Source organism: Bombina bombina, chromosome 3, assembly GCF_027579735.1.
Source record: "Bombina bombina isolate aBomBom1 chromosome 3, aBomBom1.pri, whole genome shotgun sequence".
In the NCBI taxonomy this organism is placed as follows: domain Eukaryota; kingdom Metazoa; phylum Chordata; class Amphibia; order Anura; family Bombinatoridae; genus Bombina; species Bombina bombina.
The window spans coordinates 117,352,655-117,376,853 of NC_069501.1; the positions used below are offsets into that span (position 1 = coordinate 117,352,655).

At 41.6% G+C, this 24,199-nt stretch overlaps 1 protein-coding gene across 1 annotated transcript in view; it reads left to right on the top strand.

The window, feature by feature from the left end:
- The window catches only part of URB1 (URB1 ribosome biogenesis homolog), a 140,370-nt gene that overhangs the window by 53,093 nt on the left and 63,078 nt on the right, over positions 1-24,199 (top strand). Inside the window, exons 15-18 of the mRNA XM_053705174.1 lie at positions 2,288-2,395; positions 15,331-15,447; positions 15,567-15,705; positions 16,923-17,093. Of these exons, the coding sequence (XP_053561149.1) occupies positions 2,288-2,395; positions 15,331-15,447; positions 15,567-15,705; positions 16,923-17,093 (535 nt within the window). The remainder of the gene's footprint in view (positions 1-2,287; positions 2,396-15,330; positions 15,448-15,566; positions 15,706-16,922; positions 17,094-24,199) is intronic.

Below are 24,199 nucleotides of genomic sequence, written 5' to 3' on the forward strand. Positions count from 1 at the left end.
AAATGTAGCCACCAATCGGCAAGCGCTATCCAGGGTGTTGAACCAAAAATGGGCCAGCTGCTCAGCTTATATTCCTGCTTTTTCAAATAAAGATACCAACAGTTTTTCTTCATTCTCTTGGTATCATTATTTGAAAAGTATAAATATAAGCTTAGGAGTCATCCCATTTTTGGTTCAGAACCTTGGTTCAGCTTGCCGGTCGGTGTCTAAATGTAGCCACCAATTATCCAGGGTGTTGAACCAAAAATGAGCCAGCTGCTCAGCTTATATTCCTGCGTTTTCAAATAAAGATACCAAGAGAACGAAGAAAAATGATTCTAGGAGTAAATTAGGAAGTTGCTTAAAGTGCATGCTCTATCTGAATCACAAAATAAAATATTTGGGTTGTGTCCCTTTAACTCTTTCCTTGGAGAGTATTGATCAATCCCTTAAACCAGTTTTTATCCACTAGTGAGTTCACATCTGTAACTTGGGCAACATTCAGAGAACCAGCTGCTTCCCCAAAACAGAGTAGGCATATCTATTTAAAGCAGTGGTCTCAAAGTACAGGCCCTGGGGCCATATGCGGCCCCCCCTTGTTTAAGGTAAACCATTAATTTGAGTTGTCAATGGTTTTTAGGGTTCTAAGAGGTGTAACTATTTTATGTTCTATATAGGCACTCAAAAGATAAATATAAATATAAAGACAAGAGTCCAGTGTAGATTCCCACCATGCACTGCTTGGATAAATATCACTTTTGGCATTATTATACCGTTCCAGAATGATCACTTCACTAGGAACTCACAAGATTTTATATATATATATTTCAGCAAAAAATGATGCACTCTCAGGAATTTTGGACAAACAGTGTTGAAATGTATTATTTATTTATATATCAAACAAATGTTGACGCTGTTTGTCCAAAATTCTTGGAAAATATGCTGAAATATTTACTACATGTTTACCCACAGTTTGCTGACTCTTGGTTGGAGCAAGGATTTGTTTTACTTTGGATTTAATATATATATACACACAACTGTGTATGTCTGTTGTAGGCGCGCACCATGCACTACTGCTTGGGTAAATGTCACTTCCGGTTCCTAGTATATCTAGCATTTACTCAGTTCAAGCGGCCCCCCAAAAGTGCAGGACACTTGTCCAGTGGCTCCCAGATACATTGAGTTTGATACCCTTGGTTTAAAGGAACAGTCTACTTTTATATTTTTATTGTTTAAAAAGATAGATAACGCCTTTACTACCCAATCCTTCGCTTTGCACAACCAACATTTTTATATTAATGTACTTTATAACCTCTAAATCTCTGCCTGTTTCTAAGCCCTTGCAGGTTACCTCTTATCTCAGCGCATTTTATTAGCTTTTCACAGCTAAACAGTGCTAGTTCATGTCATATAAATAAAATTGTGCTCACTCCTGTGAAGTTATGCATGAACCAGAACTAATTGACAAAATGCAAGTTTGTAAAAAGCACTGAGATAAGGGGGCAGTCTGCAGAACCTTAAATGCAAGGTAATCACAAAGATAAAACGTATATTACTATAACTGTGTTGATTATGCAAAACTGAGGAATAGGTAATAAAGAGATTATCGTTTTAAACAATACATTTTTTTCAAGTAGACTGTCCCTTTTTAATAGCTGTAATTACATCCTTTAATTATTTTTATATAATGTTTTGCTGCTGACCCATGAGTCAGTGGCAGAATAAGCCACTACTGCAGTCGAGTGTGGGGATAGACGCACGTGTCAGGGGATGTGCACAGAACTTGTACAGAGAATGATCTGCAAGTTATGGGATGTGTACCCAGTATGGATTGTGATGATTAAATGTATTGTCTAGAGAAAGTACAGTTTAGTTTTTCAACCATGCAGATGTTCTCTGAAAGCATCATTAGAAACCAGCAAGTTGGGCTAAAGTAAGGACCCAATCAATTGATCATGGGAGAGATCTTCTCATTTCTTCACCAATGACTGTGACTAAATCTTTCAGGTTTATATTTTTGGTATTTGTTTCGGTTTCCTCATGAGTGCTGGGGAATACATTTGGGTGAGGTACTTGCCAGACAAGAGGAGTGTTTGACCCATATTCAGATGTCAGGGAGTGCAGTGAGGGACCATTGCTGAGCTCTGTTTTGTAGCACATGGACTGACCAATGCTCCCTTAATAGAACCCTGAGAGATTTTGTTTATCTCCAAAAAACAAAAACAGTAATACATTAAAATCCTTGTGCACATTAAAATGACTTTAAGTGCTAATCTTTATATTATTATTATTGCTAATTATGTTTTAGGAAGTTTCTGAAGGTGGAGAAAAGTCCATATTTTATCTGCTGCTGAAAATGTTTGCAACTTGTAACAAAGCTCAGCTCAAATCTTCAACCAGATTATTGATCATTAAGGTAAATTTGTATTTCCCTGACAAAACTCTATTACCTCAATTTGTTACTGTTTAATAACATTATCTGTAATGCATCAGGTTGTGAGAGGTGAGTAAACATTACCCACATGTGTAAGAAGATATTGACCTTTTTAACAACCTTACTAAATGTTGAGTCCAAACGGATTTTGAATTAAACTATTTTTTCCCCACTTAAAAATAAATCTGATTTGGGTAGGAATACAGCAACAAAAACGTTTAAAAGCATTGACGTTGCACATTTCTTTATATAAAAGCTATGCTCCTGTTAATGTAGGCTTCTTTTTTCAAAACAATAAAAAACATTTAAAAGAAAAAAAATGTTTAAAGGACCATTAATCACTTTGAAGTTGTAATGTTAAAGATTGTAAACTTTTGCAATGTAATCCAAAGTATTTAAAATAATTCATAAAAACTGTCACTTTCATTCATTAAAATATATTAAATACGCTTCCTTCATAAAATAATTACTATATATTGAACGTGAACATTGTGCTGTTTCTCCGCCCACATCTCATACTTGATTTCTTTCCTATGGCATAGAGAGTCCATGACGTCATTCCAATTACTAGTGGGATATTCACCTCCTGGCCAGCAGCTCACCTTGTGAGCTGTCGTTCTGCTTTCTGCCTGTCTTTCTGGATATGCACTTTCAAGAATTTTTTTTCTGCATTTGATCAAATATAGGACTTATTTAATCCTATATAAGGATGCATTTGGGGCAGTATGCAGGCACTATAAGTATGTGAGGTAGACTAAGGGGTTAAGACTTCCCTTATATTGTATGGGATGGTATCTCTGGCTGAAGGATGTTTATGTCATAGTTAAGACTCAGATGGGAAACTGATGTTTTTCAAAGGGTGTTTTAAACAATTTTATTCTTGGAGATCTTAATCGTTAACTCCGTTTTTTTACCTTAGAAGCTATAACTGAAACGCGCTTTTAGCCTGTTGCGCAGTTTCTTTTGCTGCCGCTCACGTTATTTCCAGCTCTTCCGCTTGTATTGCTGAGCGGAGCAGTGTCATTTTCTGTGAGTCCTCTTCTGTGGCGTCTGTGTGGATATTGTCTGACTGATCTGCTGGAGAGCTCTACATCAGCATTATTTGATGTTTCTAACGATTACGGTAGGCACCTCAGTCTGACTGAGGTGTAGAGATGCATTTTTTATTTTTCATATATTCTACATTCTTAGCATTTTTGCGCTCTGAAGGATTACAATCCCTTCTTAAAGTGACAGTTAATTTATATAATTCCTTTGTTTTTGGGTACTACTTCAGCTATGGACACTGAACAGGAGTCTGTTTCTTTTGATAAATGCATATTATGTTTAGAGGCACAAATAGTTTTGCCTATGAAATTTTGTTCCTCATGTTTAGCTAAGACCCTAAAATTTAAAGATAAATTACTTCCTTCTGAGCCTATTGTCTCCCAGGATATTGCTGTTCAGGATATGCCACAGCTTTCTCCTCAAATGTCCCAAGGTTCAATGATATCACATACAGTGCCCTGCGGTTCCTCTCAGACTCCTGGTGGCATTTATTTGCCAGGAGATTTTGCTGAACAGATATCTTCTGCGGTGTCTGCAGCTTTATCTGCTTTCCCTATGGTGGGTAAGTGCAAGAGGAAATCAAATCATATTTCTGCTAGTAAGGTGTCTGTCCCATCTTCTTTTGTGATGGTTGACCTTTACCATAAGTCAGATGAGGAGAATACCTCAGTAACTTCTGAGGTTGAGATGTCAGATTCTGACAGTGCAAATCCTTTGACTGATTCTGAAGAAGTTAATTTCAGATTTAAGCTTGAACACCTTTGTTTCCTTCTAAAGGAGGTACTGGCTACATTGGACGACTCCGACCCTTCTGTTGCTGTCAACCCTAAAAAAAATCTAGTAAGCTTAATACATACTATGATGTTCCTTCTTCCGTGGAAGTTTTTCCTGTTCCAGACCGTATGTTGGAAATCATAACACAGGAATGGGATAAACCAGGGATTCATTGTGCCTAATGGGGAAGGAGCTATTTCTACTCTGGCCAAAAGAACTACAATTCCTATAGAGGATAGCTGTTCTTTTAAGGATCCCATGGATAAAAAGCTTGAAGCTTATTTAAAAAAAAATGTATATTCCAGGATTACAATGGCAACCTGCTGCAGTATTGCTACAGTTGCAAGCGTTGCATCCTATTGGTGTGACACTTTGTCTGAGCTGATTTTAGAAGAGAGTTCTTTAGAGGAGATCCAATATAGAATCAAGGCTCTTAAGTTGGCCAATTCCTTTATCTCTGATGCCAACATGCAAGTCATTAGACTGGGAGCCAAGATATTTATAAGGGTAAGACCCTTTTTGGTCCTGGTCTGGTGGAGATCATCTCTGAGATTACAGGTGGAAAGGGGTCTTTTCTTCCTCAGGACAAGAAAAATAGACCTAGTTGTTGCCAAAATTCAAATTTTCTTCTGTTATGTGTGATCAGTCCACGGGTCATCATTACTTCTGGGATATTATCTGCTCCCCTACAGGAAGTGCAAGAGGATTCACCCAGCAGAGTTGCTATATAGCTCCTCCCCTCTACGTCACCCCCAGTCATTCTCTTGCACCCAAAGACTAGATAGGAGGTGTGAGAGGACTATGGTGATTATACTTAGTTTTTATAACTTCAATCAAAAGTTTGTTATTTTACAATAGCACCGGAGCGTGTTATTACTTCTCTGGCAGAGTTTGAAGAAGAATCTACCAGAGATTTTCTTATGATTTTAACCGGAGTAGTTAAGATCATATTGCTGTTTCTCGGCCATCTGAGGGAGGTAAAAGCTTCAGATCAGGGGACAGCGGGCAGTTGAATCTGCATTGAGGTATGTAGCAGTTTTTATTTTCTGAATGGAATTGATGAGAAAATCCTGCCATACCGTTATAATGACATGTATGTATACTCTACACTTCAGTATTCTGGGGATGGTATTTCACCGGAATTACTCTGTAAAAGTACATTAAACCTTTTAATAGGTATTTAATTCATGTTAAACGTTTTTGCTGGAATGTAGAATCGTTTGCATTTCTGAGGTACTGAGTGAATAAATATTTGGGCATTATTTTTTCCACTTGGCAGTTTGCTTGTTTTGATTATGACAGTTTCGTTTCTCTCTCACTGCTGTGTGTGAGGGGGAGGGGCCGTTTTTGGCGCTCTTTGCTACGCATCAAAAATTTCCAGTCAGTTACTCTTGTTTTTTCTGCATGATCCGGTTCATCTCTAACAGAACTCAGGGGTCTTCAAACTTCTTTGAAGGGAGGTAGATTCTCTCAGCAGAGCTGTGAGACTTATGTAGTGACTGTGTTTTAAAACGTTGCTCTGTGATTTTTATGTTTAAAATTTAATTAGTGTTACTTTACTAATGGGAACAAACCTTTGCTAACAAGTTGTGTTGTTTTTAAAGAGTGATGCTATAACTGTTTTTCAGTTCATTATTTCAACTGTCATTTAATCGTTTAGTGCTTCTTTGAGGCACAGTACGTTTTTGTTAAATAAGATTGTAACCAAGTTGCATGTTTATTGTTAGTGTGTTAAACATGTCTGATTCAGAGGAAGATACCTGTGTCATTTGTTCCAATGCCAAGGTGGAGCCCAATAAAAATTTATGTACTAACTGTATTGATGCTACTTTAAATAAAAGCCAATCTGTACAAATTGAACAAATTTCACCAAATAGCGAGGGGAGAGTTATGCCGTCTAACTCGCCTCACGTGTCAGTACCTGCGTCTCCCGCCCGGGAGGTGCGTGATATTATGGCGCCTAGTACATCTGGGCAGCCATTACAGATAACATTACATGATATGGCTACTGTTATGACTGAAGTTTTGGCTAAGTTACCAGAACTAAGAGGCAAGCGTGATCACTCTGGGGTGAGAACAGAGTGCGCTGATAATTCTAGGGCCATGTCTGATACTGCGTCACAGCTTGCAGAGCATGAGGACGGAGAGCTTCATTCTGTAGGTGACGGTTCTGATCCAAGCAGATTGGATTCAGATATTTCAAACTTTAAATTTAAATTGGAAAACCTCCGTGTATTACTAGGGGAGGTCTTAGCGGCTCTTAACGATTGTAACACCGTTGCAATACCAGAGAAAATGTGTAGGTTGGATAAATACTTTGCGGTACCGGCGAGTACTGACGTTTTTCCTATACCTAAGAGATTAACTGAAATTGTTACTAAGGAGTGGGATAGACCCGGTGTGCCGTTCTCACCCCCTCCAATATTTAGAAAGATGTTTCCAATAGACGCCACCACACGGGACTTATGGCAAACGGTCCCTAAGGTGGAGGGAGCAGTTTCTACTTTAGCTAAGCGCACCACTATCCCGGTGGAGGATAGCTGTGCTTTTTCAGATCCTATGGATAAAAAAATTAGAGGGTTACCTTAAGAAAATGTTTGTTCAACAAGGTTTTATATTGCAACCCCTTGCATGCATCGCGCCGATTACGGCTGCGGCAGCATTTTGGATTGAGTCTCTGGAAGAGAACCTTAGTTCCGCTACGCTGGACGACATTACGGACAGGCTTAGAGTCCTTAAACTAGCTAATTCATTCATTTCGGAGGCCGTAGTACATTTAACCAAACTTACGGCTAAGAATTCAGGATTCGCCATTCAGGCACGTAGGGCGTTGTGGCTAAAATCCTGGTCGGCTGATGTAACTTCTAAGTCCAAATTACTTAATATACCTTTCAAGGGGCAAACTTTATTTGGGCCCGGTTTGAAAGAAATTATCGCTGACATTACAGGAGGTAAGGGCCACGCTCTACCTCAAGACAAAGCCAAAGCTAAGGCTAGACAGTCTAATTTTCGTCCCTTTCGGAATTTCAAAGCAGGTGCAGCATCAACTTCCACTGCACCAAAACAGGAAGGAGCTGTTGCTCGTTACAGACAAGGCTGGAAACCTAACCAGTCCTGGAATAAGGGCAAGCAGGCCAGAAAACCTGCTGCTGCCCCTAAGACAGCATGAACCGAGGGCCCCCGATCCGGGACCGGATCTAGTGGGGGGCAGACTCTCTCTCTTCGCCCAGGCTTGGGCAAGAGATGTCCAGGATCCCTGGGCGCTAGAGATCATATCTCAGGGATACCTTCTAGACTTCAAATCCTCTCCCCCAAGAGGGAGATTTCATCTGTCAAGGTTGTCAACAAACCAAATAAAGAAAGACGCGTTTCTACGCTGTGTACAAGATCTATTATTAATGGGAGTGATCCATCCGGTTCCGCGGTCGGAACAAGGACAAGGGTTTTACTCAAACCTGTTTGTGGTTCCCAAAAAAGAGGGAACTTTCAGGCCAATCTTGGATTTAAAGATCCTAAACAAATTCCTAAGAGTTCCATCGTTCAAAATGGAAACTATTCGGACAATCTTACCCATGATCCAAAAGGGTCAGTACATGACCACAGTGGATTTAAAGGATGCTTATCTTCACATACCGATTCACAAAGATCATTACCGGTATCTAAGGTTTGCCTTCTTAGACAGGCATTACCAGTTTGTAGCCCTTCCATTCGGATTGGCTACGGCTCCAAGAATCTTCACAAAGGTTCTGGGTGCCCTTCTAGCGGTTCTGAGACCGCGAGGAATTTCGGTAGCTCCGTACCTAGACGACATTCTGATACAAGCTTCAAGCTTTCAAACTGCCAAGTCTCATACAGAGTTAGTTCTGGCATTTCTAAGGTCGCATGGATGGAAAGTGAACGAAAAGAAGAGTTCTCTCTTGCCTCTCACAAGAGTTCCATTCTTGGGGACTCTTATAGATTCTGTAGAAATGAAGATTTATCTGACAGAGGACAGATTAACAAAGCTTCTAAATGCATGCCGTGTCCTTCATTCCATTCAACTCCCGTCAGTAGCTCAATGCATGGAGGTGATCGGCTTAATGGTAGCAGCAATGGACATAGTACCCTTTGCACGCCTACATCTCAGACCGCTGCAATTGTGCATGCTGAGTCAGTGGAATGGGGATTACTCAGATTTGTCCCCCACTCTGAATCTGGATCAAGAGACCAGAAACTCTCTTCTATGGTGGCTTTCTCGGCCACATCTGTCCAGGGGGATGCCGTTCAGCAGGCCGGACTGGACAATTGTAACAACAGACGCCAGCCTTCTAGGTTGGGGCGCTGTCTGGAATTCTCTGAAGGCTCAGGGACAATGGAGTCAGGAGGAAAGTCTCCTGCCAATAAACATTCTGGAATTGAGAGCAGTTCTCAATGCCCTTCTAGCTTGGCCCCAGTTAAAGACTCGGGGGTTCATCAGGTTTCAGTCGGACAACATCACGACTGTAGCTTACATCAACCATCAGGGAGGGACAAGAAGCTCCCTAGCAATGATAGAAGTATCAAAGATAATTCGCTGGGCAGAGTCTCACTCTTGCCACCTGTCAGCAATCCACATCCCGGGAGTGGAGAACTGGGAGGCGGATTTCTTGAGTCGCCAGACTCTTCATCCGGGGGAGTGGGAACTTCATCCGGAGGTCTTTGCCCAAATACTTCAACGTTGGGGCAAACCAGAGATAGATCTCATGGCGTCTCGCCAGAACGCCAAACTTCCTCGCTACGGATCCAGATCCAGGGATCCGGGAGCGGTTCTGATAGATGCTTTGACAGCACCTTGGAACTTCAGGATGGCTTATGTGTTTCCACCCTTCCCGCTGCTTCCTCGATTGATTGCCAAAATCAAACAGGAGAGAGCATCAGTGATTCTAATAGCGCCTGCATGGCCGCGCAGGACTTGGTATGCAGATCTAGTGGACATGTCATCCTGTCCGCCTTGGTCTCTACCTCTAAGACAGGACCTTCTGATTCAGGGTCCATTCAAACATCAAAGTCTAACTTCTCTGAAGCTGACTGCTTGGAAATTGAACGCTTGATTTTATCAAAACGTGGTTTTTCTGAGTCGGTTATTGATACCCTGATACAGGCTAGGAAGCCTGTTACCAGAAAGATTTACCATAAAATATGGCGTAAATACCTATACTGGTGTGAATCCAAAGATTACTCCTGGAGTAAGGTTAGGATTCCTAGGATATTGTCTTTTCTACAAGAAGGTTTAGAAAAGGGTTTATCGGCTAGCTCATTAAAGGGACAGATCTCAGCTCTGTCCATCTTGTTCCACAGGCGTCTGTCAGAAAATTCAGACATCCAGGCCTTTTGTCAGGCTTTAGCTAGGATCAAGCCTGTGTTTAAAACTGTTGCTCCGCCATGGAGTTTAAACTTAGTTCTTAACGTTTTACAGGGTGTTCCGTTTGAACCCCTTCATTCCATTGATATAAAATTGTTATCTTGGAAAGTTCTATTTTTAATGGCTATTTCCTCGGCTCGAAGAGTCTCTGAGTTATCAGCCCTACATTGTGATTCTCCTTATCTGATCTTTCACTCAGACAAGGTAGTTCTGCGTACTAAACCTGGGTTCTTACCTAAGGTTGTCTCTAACAGGAATATCAATCAAGAGATTGTTGTTCCATCCTTGTGTCCAAATCCTTCTTCAAAGAAGGAACGTCTTCTACACAATCTGGATGTAGTTCGTGCCCTCAAGTTCTACTTGCAGGCAACTAAAGATTTTCGCCAAACTTCTTCCCTGTTTGTCGTTTATTCTGGACAGAGGAGAGGTCAAAAAGCTTCTGCTACCTCTCTCTCTTTTTGGCTTCGTAGCATAATACGTTTAGCCTATGAGACTGCTGGACAGCAGCCTCCTGAAAGAATTACAGCTCATTCTACTAGAGCTGTGGCTTCCACTTGGGCCTTTAAGAATGAGGCCTCTGTTGAACAGATTTGCAAGGCTGCAACTTGGTCTTCGCTTCATACTTTTTCCAAATTTTACAAATTTGACACTTTTGCTTCTTCGGAGGCTATTTTTGGGAGAAAGGTTCTTCAGGCAGTGGTTCCTTCTGTATAATGAGCCTGCCTATCCCTCCCGTCATCCGTGTACTTTTGCTTTGGTATTGGTATCCCAGAAGTAATGATGACCCGTGGACTGATCACACATAACAGAAGAAAACATAATTTATGCTTACCTGATAAATTCCTTTCTTCTGTTGTGTGATCAGTCCACGGCCCGCCCTGTTTTTTTTTTTAAGGCAGGTAAATTATTTTTTTTTAAATTATACTCCAGTCACCACTACACCCTTGGCTTCTCCTTTCTCGTTGGTCTTTGGTCGAATGACTGGAGGTGACGTAGAGGGGAGGAGCTATATAGCAACTCTGCTGGGTGAATCCTCTTGCACTTCCTGTAGGGGAGCAGATAATATCCCAGAAGTAATGATGACCCGTGGACTGATCACACAACAGAAGAAAGGAATTTATCAGGTAAGCATAAATTATGTTTTCGTTCCTTTTGTAACTTCAAAGGACAAAAGTCCCCCTCTTCCTCCTCCAAGCTGAAGCAGTCCAAGTCCTCTTGGAGATCCAGCCAGCCTTGGAATAAGGGGAAGCAATCGAAGAAGCCTTCATCTGAGGCTAACTCAGCATGAAGGGTCCGCCCCCGGTCTGGTATTGGATCAAGTGGGGGGCAGACTTTCTTTTTTTTTGTCAAGCTTGGATATGCGATGTCCCAGATCCTTGGGCTGTGGACATAGTATCTCAGGGTTACAAAATAGGATTCAAGACTTGTCTTCCCAGGGGTAGATTCATTCCCTCAAGATTATCTGCAGACTAGGTAAGAAGAGAGGCTTTCTTAAGCTGTGTTCTGGGCCTTTCCTCCCTGGGAGTGATTGTTCCAGTTCCTGTAAGGGAACAGGGTCAAGGATTTTATGCAAATCTATTTGTGGTTCCCTAAAAAGAGGGAACTTTTCGGTTCATTTTAGACCTAAAATGTCTCAACAAATTCCTCAGGGTTCTGTCCTTTAAGATGGAAACCATTCGTTCCATTCTTCCTTTGGTCCAAGCGGGTCAGTTCATGACGACCATAGACCTGAAGAACGCGTATCTTCATGTTCACATTCACAGGGATGATCACCAGTTCCTGAGATTTTCTTTTCTAGACAAGCACTTTCAATTTGCTGCTCTTCCATTTGGCCTTGCGACAGCTCCCAGAATATTCACAGCGATTCTGGGGGCTCTTTTGGCAGTCAGGTCTCTGGGAATTGCGGTGGCACCTTACCTAGACGACATCTTGGTTTAGGCATAATCTTTTAAACTAGAAATATCTCATACAGAGATCTTGTTGTCTTTTCTACTTTCCCATGGTTGGAAAGTGAATCTAGAGAAGAGTTCCCTTGTTCCAGCTACAAGGGTGTGTTTCCTAGGGACCATCATAGATTCCCTATCCATGAAGATTTTTCTGACGGAGGTCAGAAAATCCAAACTTCTCTCTTCATGTCTCTCTCTCCAGTCTGCTATTCGTCCATCAGTGACTCAATGCATGGAGGTAATTGATCTGATGGTTGCTTCCATGGACATCATTCCTTTTGCTTGGTTCCATCTGAGATCAGATTTGCATGCTCAGTCAATGGAATGGAGACCATTCAGATCTATCTCAGAGGATATTTCTAGATCCCCTGACAAGAGACTGTCTTTTGGTGGATTTCTCAGGATCATCTGTTCCAGGGCACATGCTTTCGGAGACCCTCCTGGGTTATTGTGACCACAGACGCCAGCCTGTGGCTCTTTAAAAGCTCAGGGCCTGTAGACTCGCGAGGAGTCCTCTCTTCCCATAAACATCTTGGAGTCTCGCAATCTTTAATGCCTTGATGGCTTGGCCTCAGCTTTAGTCCAGTTTATCAGATTCCAGTCGGACAACATCACCTCCAGTGGCTTACATCAACCACCGGGGGGGACTAGGAGGTCCCTTGCTATGAAGGAGGTGACTCGCATTATACAGTGGGCGGAAGCTCACGATTGTCTCTTCTCTGCCATCCACATCCCAGGAGTGGACAACTGGGAGGCGGATTTTCTGAGCAGACAAACCTTTCATCCTGGGGAGTGAGCTCTCCATCCACAGGTTTTTGCCAGGATAATCCTCAGGTGGGGGGTTCCGGAGTTGGATCTGATGGCATCTCGCCAGAACACCAAGTTTCCAAGGTACGGTTCAAGGTCAAGAGTTCCTCAGGCCGCCCTGATATATACTTTGGCGGTTCCTTTGAATTTCGGTCTAGCATACCTTTTTCCTCCTCTTGCTCTCCTTCCACGAGTAATTGCTCGTTTCAAACCGGAGAGAGCATCTGCAATTCTAATAGCTCCTGCATTGCCTCGCAGGATCTGGTTTGCGGATCTGGTTTGTGGATCTGGGGAAGATGTCTTCTCTTCCACCCTGGAGGTTGCCTCTGAGGAAGGACCTTCTAACTCGGGGTCCTTTCCTCCATCCAAATCTAGTTTCTCTGAAGGGACTGCTTGGAGATTGAACGCTTAGTTTTGGCCAAGCATGGTTTTTCTGAGTCGGTCATTGATACCATGCTTCAGGCTCACAAACCAGTTACTCATAAGATTTACCATAAGGTATGGCGCAAATACCTATATTGGTGTGAATAGAAGTGCTTCTCTTGGAACAGGGTCAGGATTCCCAGAAATTTGTCTTTTCTCCAGGAGGTTCTGGAGAAGGGTTTGTCAGTTAGTTCTCTGAAGGGTCAGGTTTCTGCACTGTCTATTCTTTTGCACAAACATCTGGCTGATATGCCAGATGTTGAATCTTTTTTTCAGGCTCTGGTCAGAATCAGGACTCTGTTTAAACATGTTGCTCTTCCTTGGCGCTTAAACCTTGTTCTTAAAGTTTTGAAACAGGCTCCGTTTGAGCCTATGCATTCGGTGGATATTAAGTTGTTATCTTGGAAGGTTTTGTTCCTTTTTGCTATTTCCTCTGCTAGCAGAGTTTCTGAATTCTTTGCTTTGCAGTGTGATTTCCCTTATCTTATTTTTCATGCAGATAAGGCGGTTCTTCGTACTAAATTGGGTTTTCTCCCTAAGGTGATTTTGAATTGAAATATTAATCAGGAAATTGTTGTTCCTTCTTTTTGTCCTAATCCTTCTTCTCATAAGGAACATCTTTTGCATAACTTAGATGTTGTGCGTGCTCTAAAATATTACCTTCATGCTACTAAAGATTTTCGGCGGTGTTCTGCCCTATTTGTTGTTTTCTCTGGAAAGCGTAAGGGTCAGAAGGCCACTTCTACTTCTCTTTCCCTCTGGTTGAGAAGTATGATTCGTTTTGCTTATGAAACTGCTGGTCAGCAGCCTTTTGAGAGAATTACAGCTCATTCCACTAGGGCTGTCTCCTCATCTTGGGCTTTCAAAAATGAAGCTTCTGTGGAACAGATTTGCAAGGCGACAACATGGTCCTCTCTACATACTTTTTCAAAATTCTACAAATTTGATACTTTTGCCTCCCGATGCTTCTTTTTGTAGAAAAGTTCTTCAAGCGGTGGTGCCTTCTGTTTAGGTCCTCCTGCCTTGTTCTCCCTCCCTGTTCATTTCGTGTCCTCTAGCTTGGGTATTGTTTCCCACTAGTAATTGGAATGACGTTGTGGACTCTCCATGCTATAGGAATGAAAAGAAAATGTATGCTTACCTGATAAATGTATTTCTTTCCCGGCATGGAGAGTCCACGACCCACCCTTAAATAATTTTGCTAAACCTCATACCTTTGTGTTATCTTCTTTTTCCATTTCCCTTCGACCGAATGCCTAGGGGTTATGGGTAAGGGAAGTGACACTAAACAGCTCTGCTGCGGTGCTCTTTGCCTCCTCCTGCTGGCTATCCCACTAGTAATTGGAATGACGTCGTGGACTCTCCATTCCCGGAAATAAATAAATTTATCAGGTAAGAAATAAATTTATCAGGTAAGCATAAATTTTCTTTTTGGACTACGATGACAAATCCGGCTTCATCCAATTGTTGCGTGCCCCACGAGCTGGACGTCAAAGGGGGCACTAAACGATTGGATGAAACTGGATTCTCCATTGAAGACCAAAATCAAGTATGAGATGTGCGCAGAGGAACGATGCAATGTATAGTTTCACTTTAAAGGGACTTGAAACCCAAAATTTCTTCATAATTCAAAGTATATGGTTTTAAACAACTTTCCAATATACTTCTATTATAAAATTTGCTTTATCTCTTGGTGGCCTTTGAAAAAAAAAAAATAGCAATGCATTACTAAGTGAACTTATCCGGTAAGCCAATGACGAGGCATATGTGTGTAGCCACTAATCAGCTGCTTGCTCCCAGAAGTGCATTGCTTCTTCTAAGCCTACCTAGGTATGCTTTCCAACAAAGGGTGCCAAGAGAGCAAAGTAAATTTGATAATAGAAATAATTTGGAAAGTCTCTTAAAATTTTATGCTCAAGCTGAACCATAAATTTTTTTTTTTATTTTCATGTTCCTTTAAAGTACCAGTAAACACAAAAGATTTGCATAGCCAACAAATGCATGATAAAAAGACAATACAATAGTGCTTAGTCTGAACGTCAAATGAATAGCAGATTTTTTTTTTTTCTGACCATTTTAAAAGTTATGTCTATTTCCACTCCCCTGTGCCATGTATCAGCCAATCACAAATGCATATACATTTTTCTGTGAATTCTTGCACATGCTCAGTAGGAGCTGGTGACTCAAAAAGTTTAAATATAAAAAGACTCTGCAATTTTTGTTAATAGAAGTAAATTGAAAAGCGGTATAAAATTGCATGCTCTATCTGAATAATGAATATTTAATTTTGACTTGAGTGTCCCTTTAAACATTTTATGAGTAATTAGATTTAGAGTGTAAGGAACCTCATGGGAGCTGTTTTGACATTTTAAAGGTTTATCAATTTAAAAGGTCTAAAATGGTTCCATAGCTAAATTCAACAAAACTGGTTTAAGTGATTTTGAGTTGAAGATTCTTCTAAACTGTCTAATAAAATAAGGTGCTATTTGGTTGCTGCTTTATTCTTTAATTTTGTCTCTTGTTTATTTACTCCTTTCCAGGTTTTGCGTGACAGTGGAGTATTCGAATATACCTGGAAGGAACTGGATCTCTGGTTGAGAAATCTGGATAAAATAGCTGATAACTCAAAGAACACAGTGATCCAGTTTTTAGAACGAGTAAGACTTTCGGTTTCACACATCTGCTTGAAACCTCTGAAAGAAAAAACAAAAAACACTATTGCTTTCTAAATTTCACATGCACATCACCCCGTTTAATTTCACCCTCCTTCCAACAGACCCTACTCCGGCTGGTGTCTAACCCTTACCCGTACACTGATAAAGCTGCTGAGATTGTCCAAGAGGCCAGTTTGCTGCAACTCAGCTCGGGCAAGCAGGACTCGGAGACCGTAAGCATCCCTGTCTCACACATTGATGGTAAAGAAAGTTTATATCTGCGTTAGTGTTGCCACAATTATCACAATGCACCAATTAATTTAATTTAGTAAATCTGTGATCATGTGTTCATTTGTTCATTAAGAAAATAGAAAATAGCTCTATACCCTTTTCTCCATTTGGCTCAGTATCCTGTTTGTTGTGGTAAAAAATGATTCATATTTTGTTAAAGGGACACTGAAACCAAATTTTTTCTTTTGTGATTGCATGCAATTTTAAGCAACTTTCTAATTTACTCCTTTTATCAGTTTTTCTTCATTCTCTTGGTATCATTATTTGAAAAGCATAAATATAAGCTTAGGAGCCGTCCCATTTTTGGTTCAGCACCTGGGCTCAGCTTGCCGGTCAATGTCTAAATGTGATTCAGAGCGTGCAATTTTAAGCAACTTTCTAATTTACTCCTTTTATCAAATTTTCTTCATTCTCTTGCTATCTGTATTTGAAAAAGAAGGCATCTAAGCTAAGGAGCCAGACAATGTTTGGTTCAGGACCATGGACAGTAATTGTTATTGGTACTGTCCAATCGGCAAGGACAACCCAGTTTGTTCACCAAAAATGGGCTGGCATCTAAACTTACATTCTTGCTTTTCAAATAAACATACTAAGAGAATGAAGAAAATTTGATAATAGGAGTAAATTAGAAAGTTGCTTAAAATCGCATGCTCTATCTGAATCACAAAAGGAAAAAATTGGGTTCAGTGTCCCTTTTAGTTGTAGCCACATAAAAGTGATTATTTTCATGTTGGTTCCGGAGAGAATATGATTTTCAGTAGACTGAGTAAGCCTTTTAATAAAAAAATGTGTTTAGAGTTGAGGAGAATGCATTTTGTGTGATCCATGTCAGCTGAAGAAGATATCTTTGAAGCCTTTGAAAGTTTATGCAGCTTCTTGATCTGTGAATGATTCTCTAGTAAAAGATATACAAAACTATAATACAGCCAATAGATTCTAATCTAATTGCATTATACTAGAGTATGCTTTAAATTAGCATATGGTTCCCTTAAGAAAAAAAAATATCTGACCAAATCAATTAGTTTACCTCAATAAAAAAAATATTTATTACATTTTTACCATTTTTTATTTCTACATTTTTGGAGTTATAGAAACCCAGCAATTAAGTTACCACATTCTACTTCAGAAGTTATTGTATCTTATTTACATTTTTTCTTGTGTACTAATCTGTCCTCCCTTCTCTGCAGATGTCCTGGATATGGTGGATGTCATTGTGGAGGGCAGCGAGGGGCTGGATGATGAAGTTGGAATGGCCCTGGATGAGGACCTGATTCTTCAGACGTTCCCATTTAGTGCTGTGGTCCCTGTAGCTTTGGAATTCCGAAATTCACTGCTAACTCAAACAGAAGATGAAGATGGTATGTCTTCTGCTATATTTTGATTAAGGTTGGGTGATACTGATTTGGCATGGTTGTGTATGTATGTATATGTGCGTGTATGTATGTATATGTGTGTGTGTGTGTGTGTAAAAATATTTTCTCCAACATTGGTGTGTCCGGTCCACAGCGTCATCCATTACTTGTGGGAAATGTTCTCCCCCACAGGGAAAGGCAAGGAGAGCACACAGCAAGAGCTGTCCATATAGCTCCCCCTCTGGCTCCGCCCCCCAGTCATTCTCCTTGCCGCTCTGAACAAGTAGCATCTACCACGGGGATGGCGAGGAGTTTGTGGTGTTGTAGTTTTTTATTCTTCTATCAAGAGTTTGTTATTTTAAAATAGTGCTGGATTGTACTATTTACTCTATAACAGAAAAGTAATGAAGATTTCTGTTTAAGAGGGCTATGATTTTAGCACAAGTAACTAAAATCCATTACTGTTACCTCGCAGGACTGTTGAAACAAGAGAATTTCAGTTGGGGGTAACAGTTTGCAGACTCATCTGCTTCAGGTATGACTAGTCTCCTTCTAACAACACAGGCTAATGCTAGATGACAGTCATTTTTCCCCTCAGGGGAAACGGTAAGCCATTTTTCTTTCACCTCAGCAAAAAAGATAACAGGCTTCCCCTTTTTGTTTTTTATGCTGGTAGACACTGTTAGGGGCTAAATCGATTGGTTTTTATTACAATATTATACCATTTGAAATATTTTATAAGCTCACATACACTTGGGAATGTTTTTTATTGATCTGGCTTGTTTTAGACACCTAAATCTAGTCAGGAAGGCCCCTTCACTCTAGTGTGCTGAGGGAGGAAGCCTCATTTTGGCACTTCAGCTGTGCAGTTGAATTTCAAGGCAGTGCATGCAGATTCATGTAAGAGGGTCCTGTGGTTCAGAAAGTGACTCCAAAAGGCTTTTTTCTGTGAATGGTGACCCCTAAGGAAGGTAAAAAGCTGCAGCAAGGCTGTAGCTGGGATTGTGGTGTGTAAAAACGGTTAAATCCAACAATTAGCTCCGGTTTGCTTGTTTTAAGAGCTAGAGTCTCCATATTTGCTGTGCAATACTTTCTAAGCATTTAGACACTGGGATCCAAATTTCAGAAAAATCGGATATTGCCTTCATAGTTTTTTGAACATTCAGAAATAAATGTGTCATTTTATTATTTAAAGAGACAGTAAAGTTTTTGTTTAAAATCGTTTTTATTGCATTGTTTGCCTGCCTAAATCTGTTTAACATGTCTGTTCCATCAGATAACCTATGTTCTGTGTGTATAGAGACAAATGTGGTTCCCCCTTCGAGTGTTTGTGATAATTGCGCCATAGCGTCCAAACAAAATCAGGACAGCTCTGTTATTTTTCATAATGTTGCCCAAGATGATTTATCTAATGAAGGTAGTGGGGATAACTCTACATCCTCTCCTTCTGTGTCTACACCAGCTTTGCCCGCGCAGGCGACACCTAGCGCGCCAGTGCTTATTTCTATGTAACAATTAGCAGCAGTAGTGGATAATTCTATAGCAAATCTTTTATCCAAACTGCCAGTTTTTCAGAGAAAGCGTGATTGTTCAGTTTTAAATACAGATAAAAAAAGATGAACAATCAGACGCTGACGATGCCTTATCTATTTTACCCTCACATCAATCGGAATTGGCTGTGAGGGAAGGGCTGTCTGAGGGTGAAATTTCAGACTCAGGAAAAATTTCTCAACAGGCAGAACCTGATCTAGTGGCATTTAAGTTTAAGCTAGAACATCTCTGCGCTTTGCTTAAGGAGGTATTAGCTACTCTGGATGACTGTGATTCCATGGTAGTACCAGAGAAGTTGTGCAAATTGGACAAATTTTTAGAGGTCCCAGTGCACGACAACGCTTTTCCAATACCTAAGAGGGTAGCGAACATAGTGGAAAAGGAGTGGGAGAAGCCAGGTGTACCCTTTGCCCCACCTCCTATATTTAAGAAAATGTTTCCCATAGTAGACCCTAGAAGGGACGCATGGCAAACGGTCCCGAAGGTTGAGGGAGCTGTTTCAACACTAGCGAAGCGCACAACTATTCCTATAGAGGACAGCTGCGCTTTCAAAGATCCTATGGATAAAAAATTGGAAGGATTGCTTAAAAAGATTTTTGTTCAGCAAGGGTTCATCCTTCAACCAGCTACGTGTGTTATTACTGTCACTTCAGCTGCGTCCTTTTGGTTCGAAGAACTAGAAAGGTCGCTCCAGAAAGAGACTTCCTATGAAGAAGTCATGGACAGAATTCACGCATTAAAGTTAGCTAACTCCTTTATATTGGATGCCGCCTTTCAAATAACGAAATTGGCGGCGAAAAACTCAGGTTTTGCTATAGTAGCGCGGAGGGCGCTTTGGCTAAAATCCTGGTCGGCAGACGTGTCGTCCAAGACTAAGTTACTGAATATTCCTTTCAAGGGTAAGACCCTTTTTGGGCCGGAATTGAAGGAAATTATTTCAGACATCACTGGGGGTAAGGGCCATGCCCTTCCACAGGATAGGCCTTTTAAGGCTAAGAACAAGTCTAATTTTCGTTCCTTTCGCAATTTCAGGAACGGACCGGCTAATAACTCCACTGCCGCTAGACAAGAAGGTAACGCGGCCCAGCCCAAACTCGCTTGGAAGCCCATGCAAGGCTGGAACAAGGGTAAACAAACCAAGAAACCTGCTGCTGCTACCAAGACAGCATGAAGGGGTAGCCCCCGATCCGGGACCGGATCTGGTAGGGGGCAGACTATCTCTCTTCGCTCAGGCTTGGGCAAGAGATGTTCTTGATCCCTGGGCACTAGAGATAGTTTCCAAGGGATACCTGTTAGAATTCAAGGGACTTCCTCCAAAGGGAAGGTTCCACCTGTCTCGCTTATCTTCAGACCAGATAAAGAAACAGGCATTCTTACATTGTGTAAGAGACCTATCAAAGATGGGAGTGATAAACCCAGTCCCCTCCGGGGAACAAGGTCTAGGGTTTTACTCAAACCTGTTTGTGGTTCCCAAAAAAGAGGGAACTTTCAGGCCAATTCTGGATTTAAAGATATTAAACAAGTTCCTCAGAGTTCCATCCTTCAAGATGGAAACCATTCGGACAATCTTACCAACAATCCAGCAGGGTCAATTTTTGACTACCGTGGATCTGAGGATGCGTATCTGCATATCCCAATCCACAAATCTCATCATCAGTTCCTGAGGTTCGCCTTTCTGGACAAACATTACCAGTTTGTGGCTCTTCCATTCGGTTTAGCCACCGCTCCCAGAATTTTCACAAAGGTGCTAGGGTCCCTTCTAGCGGTCCTAAGACCGAGGGGCATCGCTGTAGCACCTTATCTAGACGACATCCTAATCCAAGCGTCGTCTCTTTCCAAAGCGAGGGCTCATACAGACATTGTGTTGGCTTTTCTCAGATCTCACGGGTGGAAAGTGAACATAGAAAAAAGTTCACTGTCACCGTCCACAAGGGTTCCTTTTCTGGGAACAATAATAGATTCTGTGGAAATGAAGATCTTTCTCACAGACGTCAGAAAGACAAAGCTTCTAAAAGCTTGTCGAGTTCTTCACTCTATTCCTCAACCCTCCATAGCTCAATGCATGGAAGTAATAGGACTAATGGTCGCAGCAATGGATGTGGTTCCTTTTGCTCGAATTCATCTAAGACCATTACAGCTGTGCATGCTCAATCAGTGGAATGGGGACTATACAGACTTGTCTCCCCAAATTCAAGTAGACCAGGTAACCAGGGACTCACTTCTCTGGTGGTTGACCCAGGATCACCTGTCTCAGGGAATGAGTTTCCGCAGACCGGAGTGGGTCATCGTCACGACCGACGCCAGCCTTTTGGGGTGGGGCGCGGTCTGGGACTCTCTGAAAGCTCAGGGCCTATGGTCGCGGGAAGAGTCGCTTCTCCCGATAAACATTTTGGAACTAAGAGCTATATTCAATGCGCTCCTGGCTTGGCCTCAGCTAGCGGAAGCCAGGTTCATAAGATTTCAGTCGGACAACATAACGACTGTTGCGTACATCAATCATCAGGGGGGAACAAAGAGTTCCCTAGCGATGAAGGAAGTAACCAAGATAATCCAATGGGCAGAGAATCACTCCTGCCATCTATCTGCTAATCACCAGGAGTAGACAACTGGGAGGCGGACTATTTGAGTCGTCAGACTTTCCATCCGGGGGAGTGGGAACTCCATCCGGAGGTCTTTGCTCAGTTAACCCAATTATGGGGCATTCCAGACATGGATCTAATGGTGTCCCGTCAGAACTTCAAGATTCCTTGCTACGGGTCCAGATCCAGGGATCCCAAGGCGACTCTAGTGGATGCATTAGTGGCGCCTTGGTCGTTCAACCTAGCATATGTGTTTCCACCGTTTCCTCTCCTCCCCAGGCTCATAGCCAGGATCAAACAGGAGAAGGCCTCGGTGATTCTGATAGCTCCTGCGTGGCCACGCAGGACTTGGTATGCAGACCTGGTGAATATGTCATCGGCTCCACCATGGAAGCTACCTTTGAGACAGAACCTTCTAGTACAAGGTCCATTCGAACATCCCAATCTAGTTTCTCTGCAGCTGACTGCTTGGAAATTGAACGCTTGATTTTATCCAAGCGTGGGTTTTCAAATTCTGTGATTGATACTCTGGTCCAAGCCAGAAAACCTGTGACTAGAAGGATTTACCATAAAATATGGAAAAAATATATCTGTTGGTGTGAATCCAAAGGATTCTCCTGGAGTAAGATTAAAATTCCAAAGATTCTCTCCTTTCTCCAAGAAGGTTTGGATAAAGGATTGTCAGCTAGTTCTCTAAAAGGACAGATTTCTGCATTATCCGTCTTGTTGCACAAACGACTGGCAGCTTTGCCAGATGTACAAGCTTTTGTTCAGGCTTTGGTTAGAATCAAGCCTGTTTACAGACCCATGACTCCTCCTTGGAGTCTAAATTTAGTTCTTTCAGTTCTTCAAGGGGTTCCGTTTGAACCTTTACATTCCATAGATATTAAGTTACTATCTTGGAAAGTTCTGTTTTTGGTTGCTATTTCTTCTGCTAGAAGAGTTTCTGAATTATCTGCTTTGCAGTGTGATCCTCCCTATCTGGTGTTCCATTCAGATAAGGTTGTTTTGCGTACTAAGCCTGGTTTTCTTCCAAAAGTTGTTTCCAACGAGAACATCAACCAGGAAATAGTTGTTCCTTCTTTGTGTCCGAATCCAGTTTCAAAGAAGGAACGTTTATTACACAATTTAGATGTTGTTCGTGCTTTAAAGTTCTATTTAGAAGCAACAAAAGATTTTAGACAAACCTCATCCTTGTTTGTCGTTTACTCTGGTAAGAGGAGAGGTCAAAAAGCTACTGCTACCTCTCTCTCTTTCTGGCTGAAAAGCATTATCCGCTTGGCTTATGAGACTGCTGGACGGCAGCCTCCTGACCGTATCACAGCTCACTCTACTAGGGCTGTTGCTTCCACATGGGCCTATAAGAACGAGGCTTCTGTTGACCAGATATGTAAGGCAGCGACTTGGTCTTCTCTGCACACTTTTGCCAAATTCTACAAATTTGATATTTTTGCTTCTTCGGAGGCTGTTTTTGGGAGAAAGGTTTTGCAAGCCGTGGTGCCTTCTGTTTAGGTAACCTGATTTGCTCCCTCCCTTCATCCGTGTCCTAAAGCTTTGGTATTGGTTCCCACAAGTAATGGATGACGCCGTGGACCGGACACACCAATGTTGGAGAAAACAGAATTTATGCTTACCTGATAAATTACTTTGTCCAACGGTGTGTCCGGTCCACGGCCCGCCCTGTTTTTTTTAATCAGGTTGAAAAATGTTTTCTTTATACACTACAGTCACCACGGCACCCTATAGTTTCTCCTTTTTCTCCTAACCGTCGGTCGAATGACTGGGGGGCGGAGCCAGAGGGGGAGCTATATGGACAGCTCTTGCTGTGTGCTCTCCTTGCCTTTCCCTGTGGGGGAGAACATTTCCCACAAGTAATGGATGACGCCGTGGACCGGACACACCGTTGGAGAAAGTAATTTATCAGGTAAGCATAAATTCTGTTATATGCACATATCCACATGAATGTTCACTCTCATAACTTGTCTTCAAATAGCCAGGCTGCTGTAGACATTATAACACCAATAGCAAAATAAGCGCTCTCTGGTCTTGAGTCAACAAAGCTCTGTTAGAGCAAGGGGCACTAGCTGTCCCGAAACTTCATGTAAATAAATGTGAGTTTTGTTGACTAAAGACCAGAGTGTGCTTATTTTGCTATTAATACTCACTCTCTCACACACACACACACACACACACACACATAATACATACACATATATAATACGTGATACAGCAGACAAAATGACATTCAGTGCTCGTTAAAGACCAGGGTAGCCACCAATACCCTCCAATTATTAGAAATATAATAGCGGTCCACAGCACTAGATTAAAAATATCCTTTATTTGCACATAAATGAAACAAGTAAGTGACGTTTCGGGATCTCCCCCTTAATCATACATGATGTATGATTAAGGGGGAGACCCCGAAACGTCACTTACTTGTGTTTTTATATACAAATACTGGATTTATTCAGTGATGTTTCGGGGAGTACACCCCCTTCATCAGACCCTAACTTAAATATAAAGGGTCTGATGAAGGGGTGTACTCCCCAAAACGTCACTGAATAAATCCAGTATTTGTCAGTGAGTGCTGTTTCCTGTTTTTCATATATATATATATATATATATATATATATATATATATATATATATATATATTATATAACACATAGAAACACCCAGCACTCACCAGCTAGCTCACAGCTAAGATAAAATCACAACTGGAAAAGTTAGTCACCGCATCTGGCCAAATGGGTAAGCTCAGGCACCACGTCAAGGTCCCTAACACAGCCACACCATCATGCAAGCTCACAAAGCCAAACAAACTGAGAACAAAGAAGGGTGATTACAGCCACCTGTGCACCCCTTCTTTGTTCTCAGTTTGTTTGGCTTTGTGAGCTCGCATGATGGTGTGGCTGTGTTAGGGACTCGGGCAATGGAAAGGACCTTGACGTGGTGCCTGAGCTTTCCCATTTGGCCAGATGC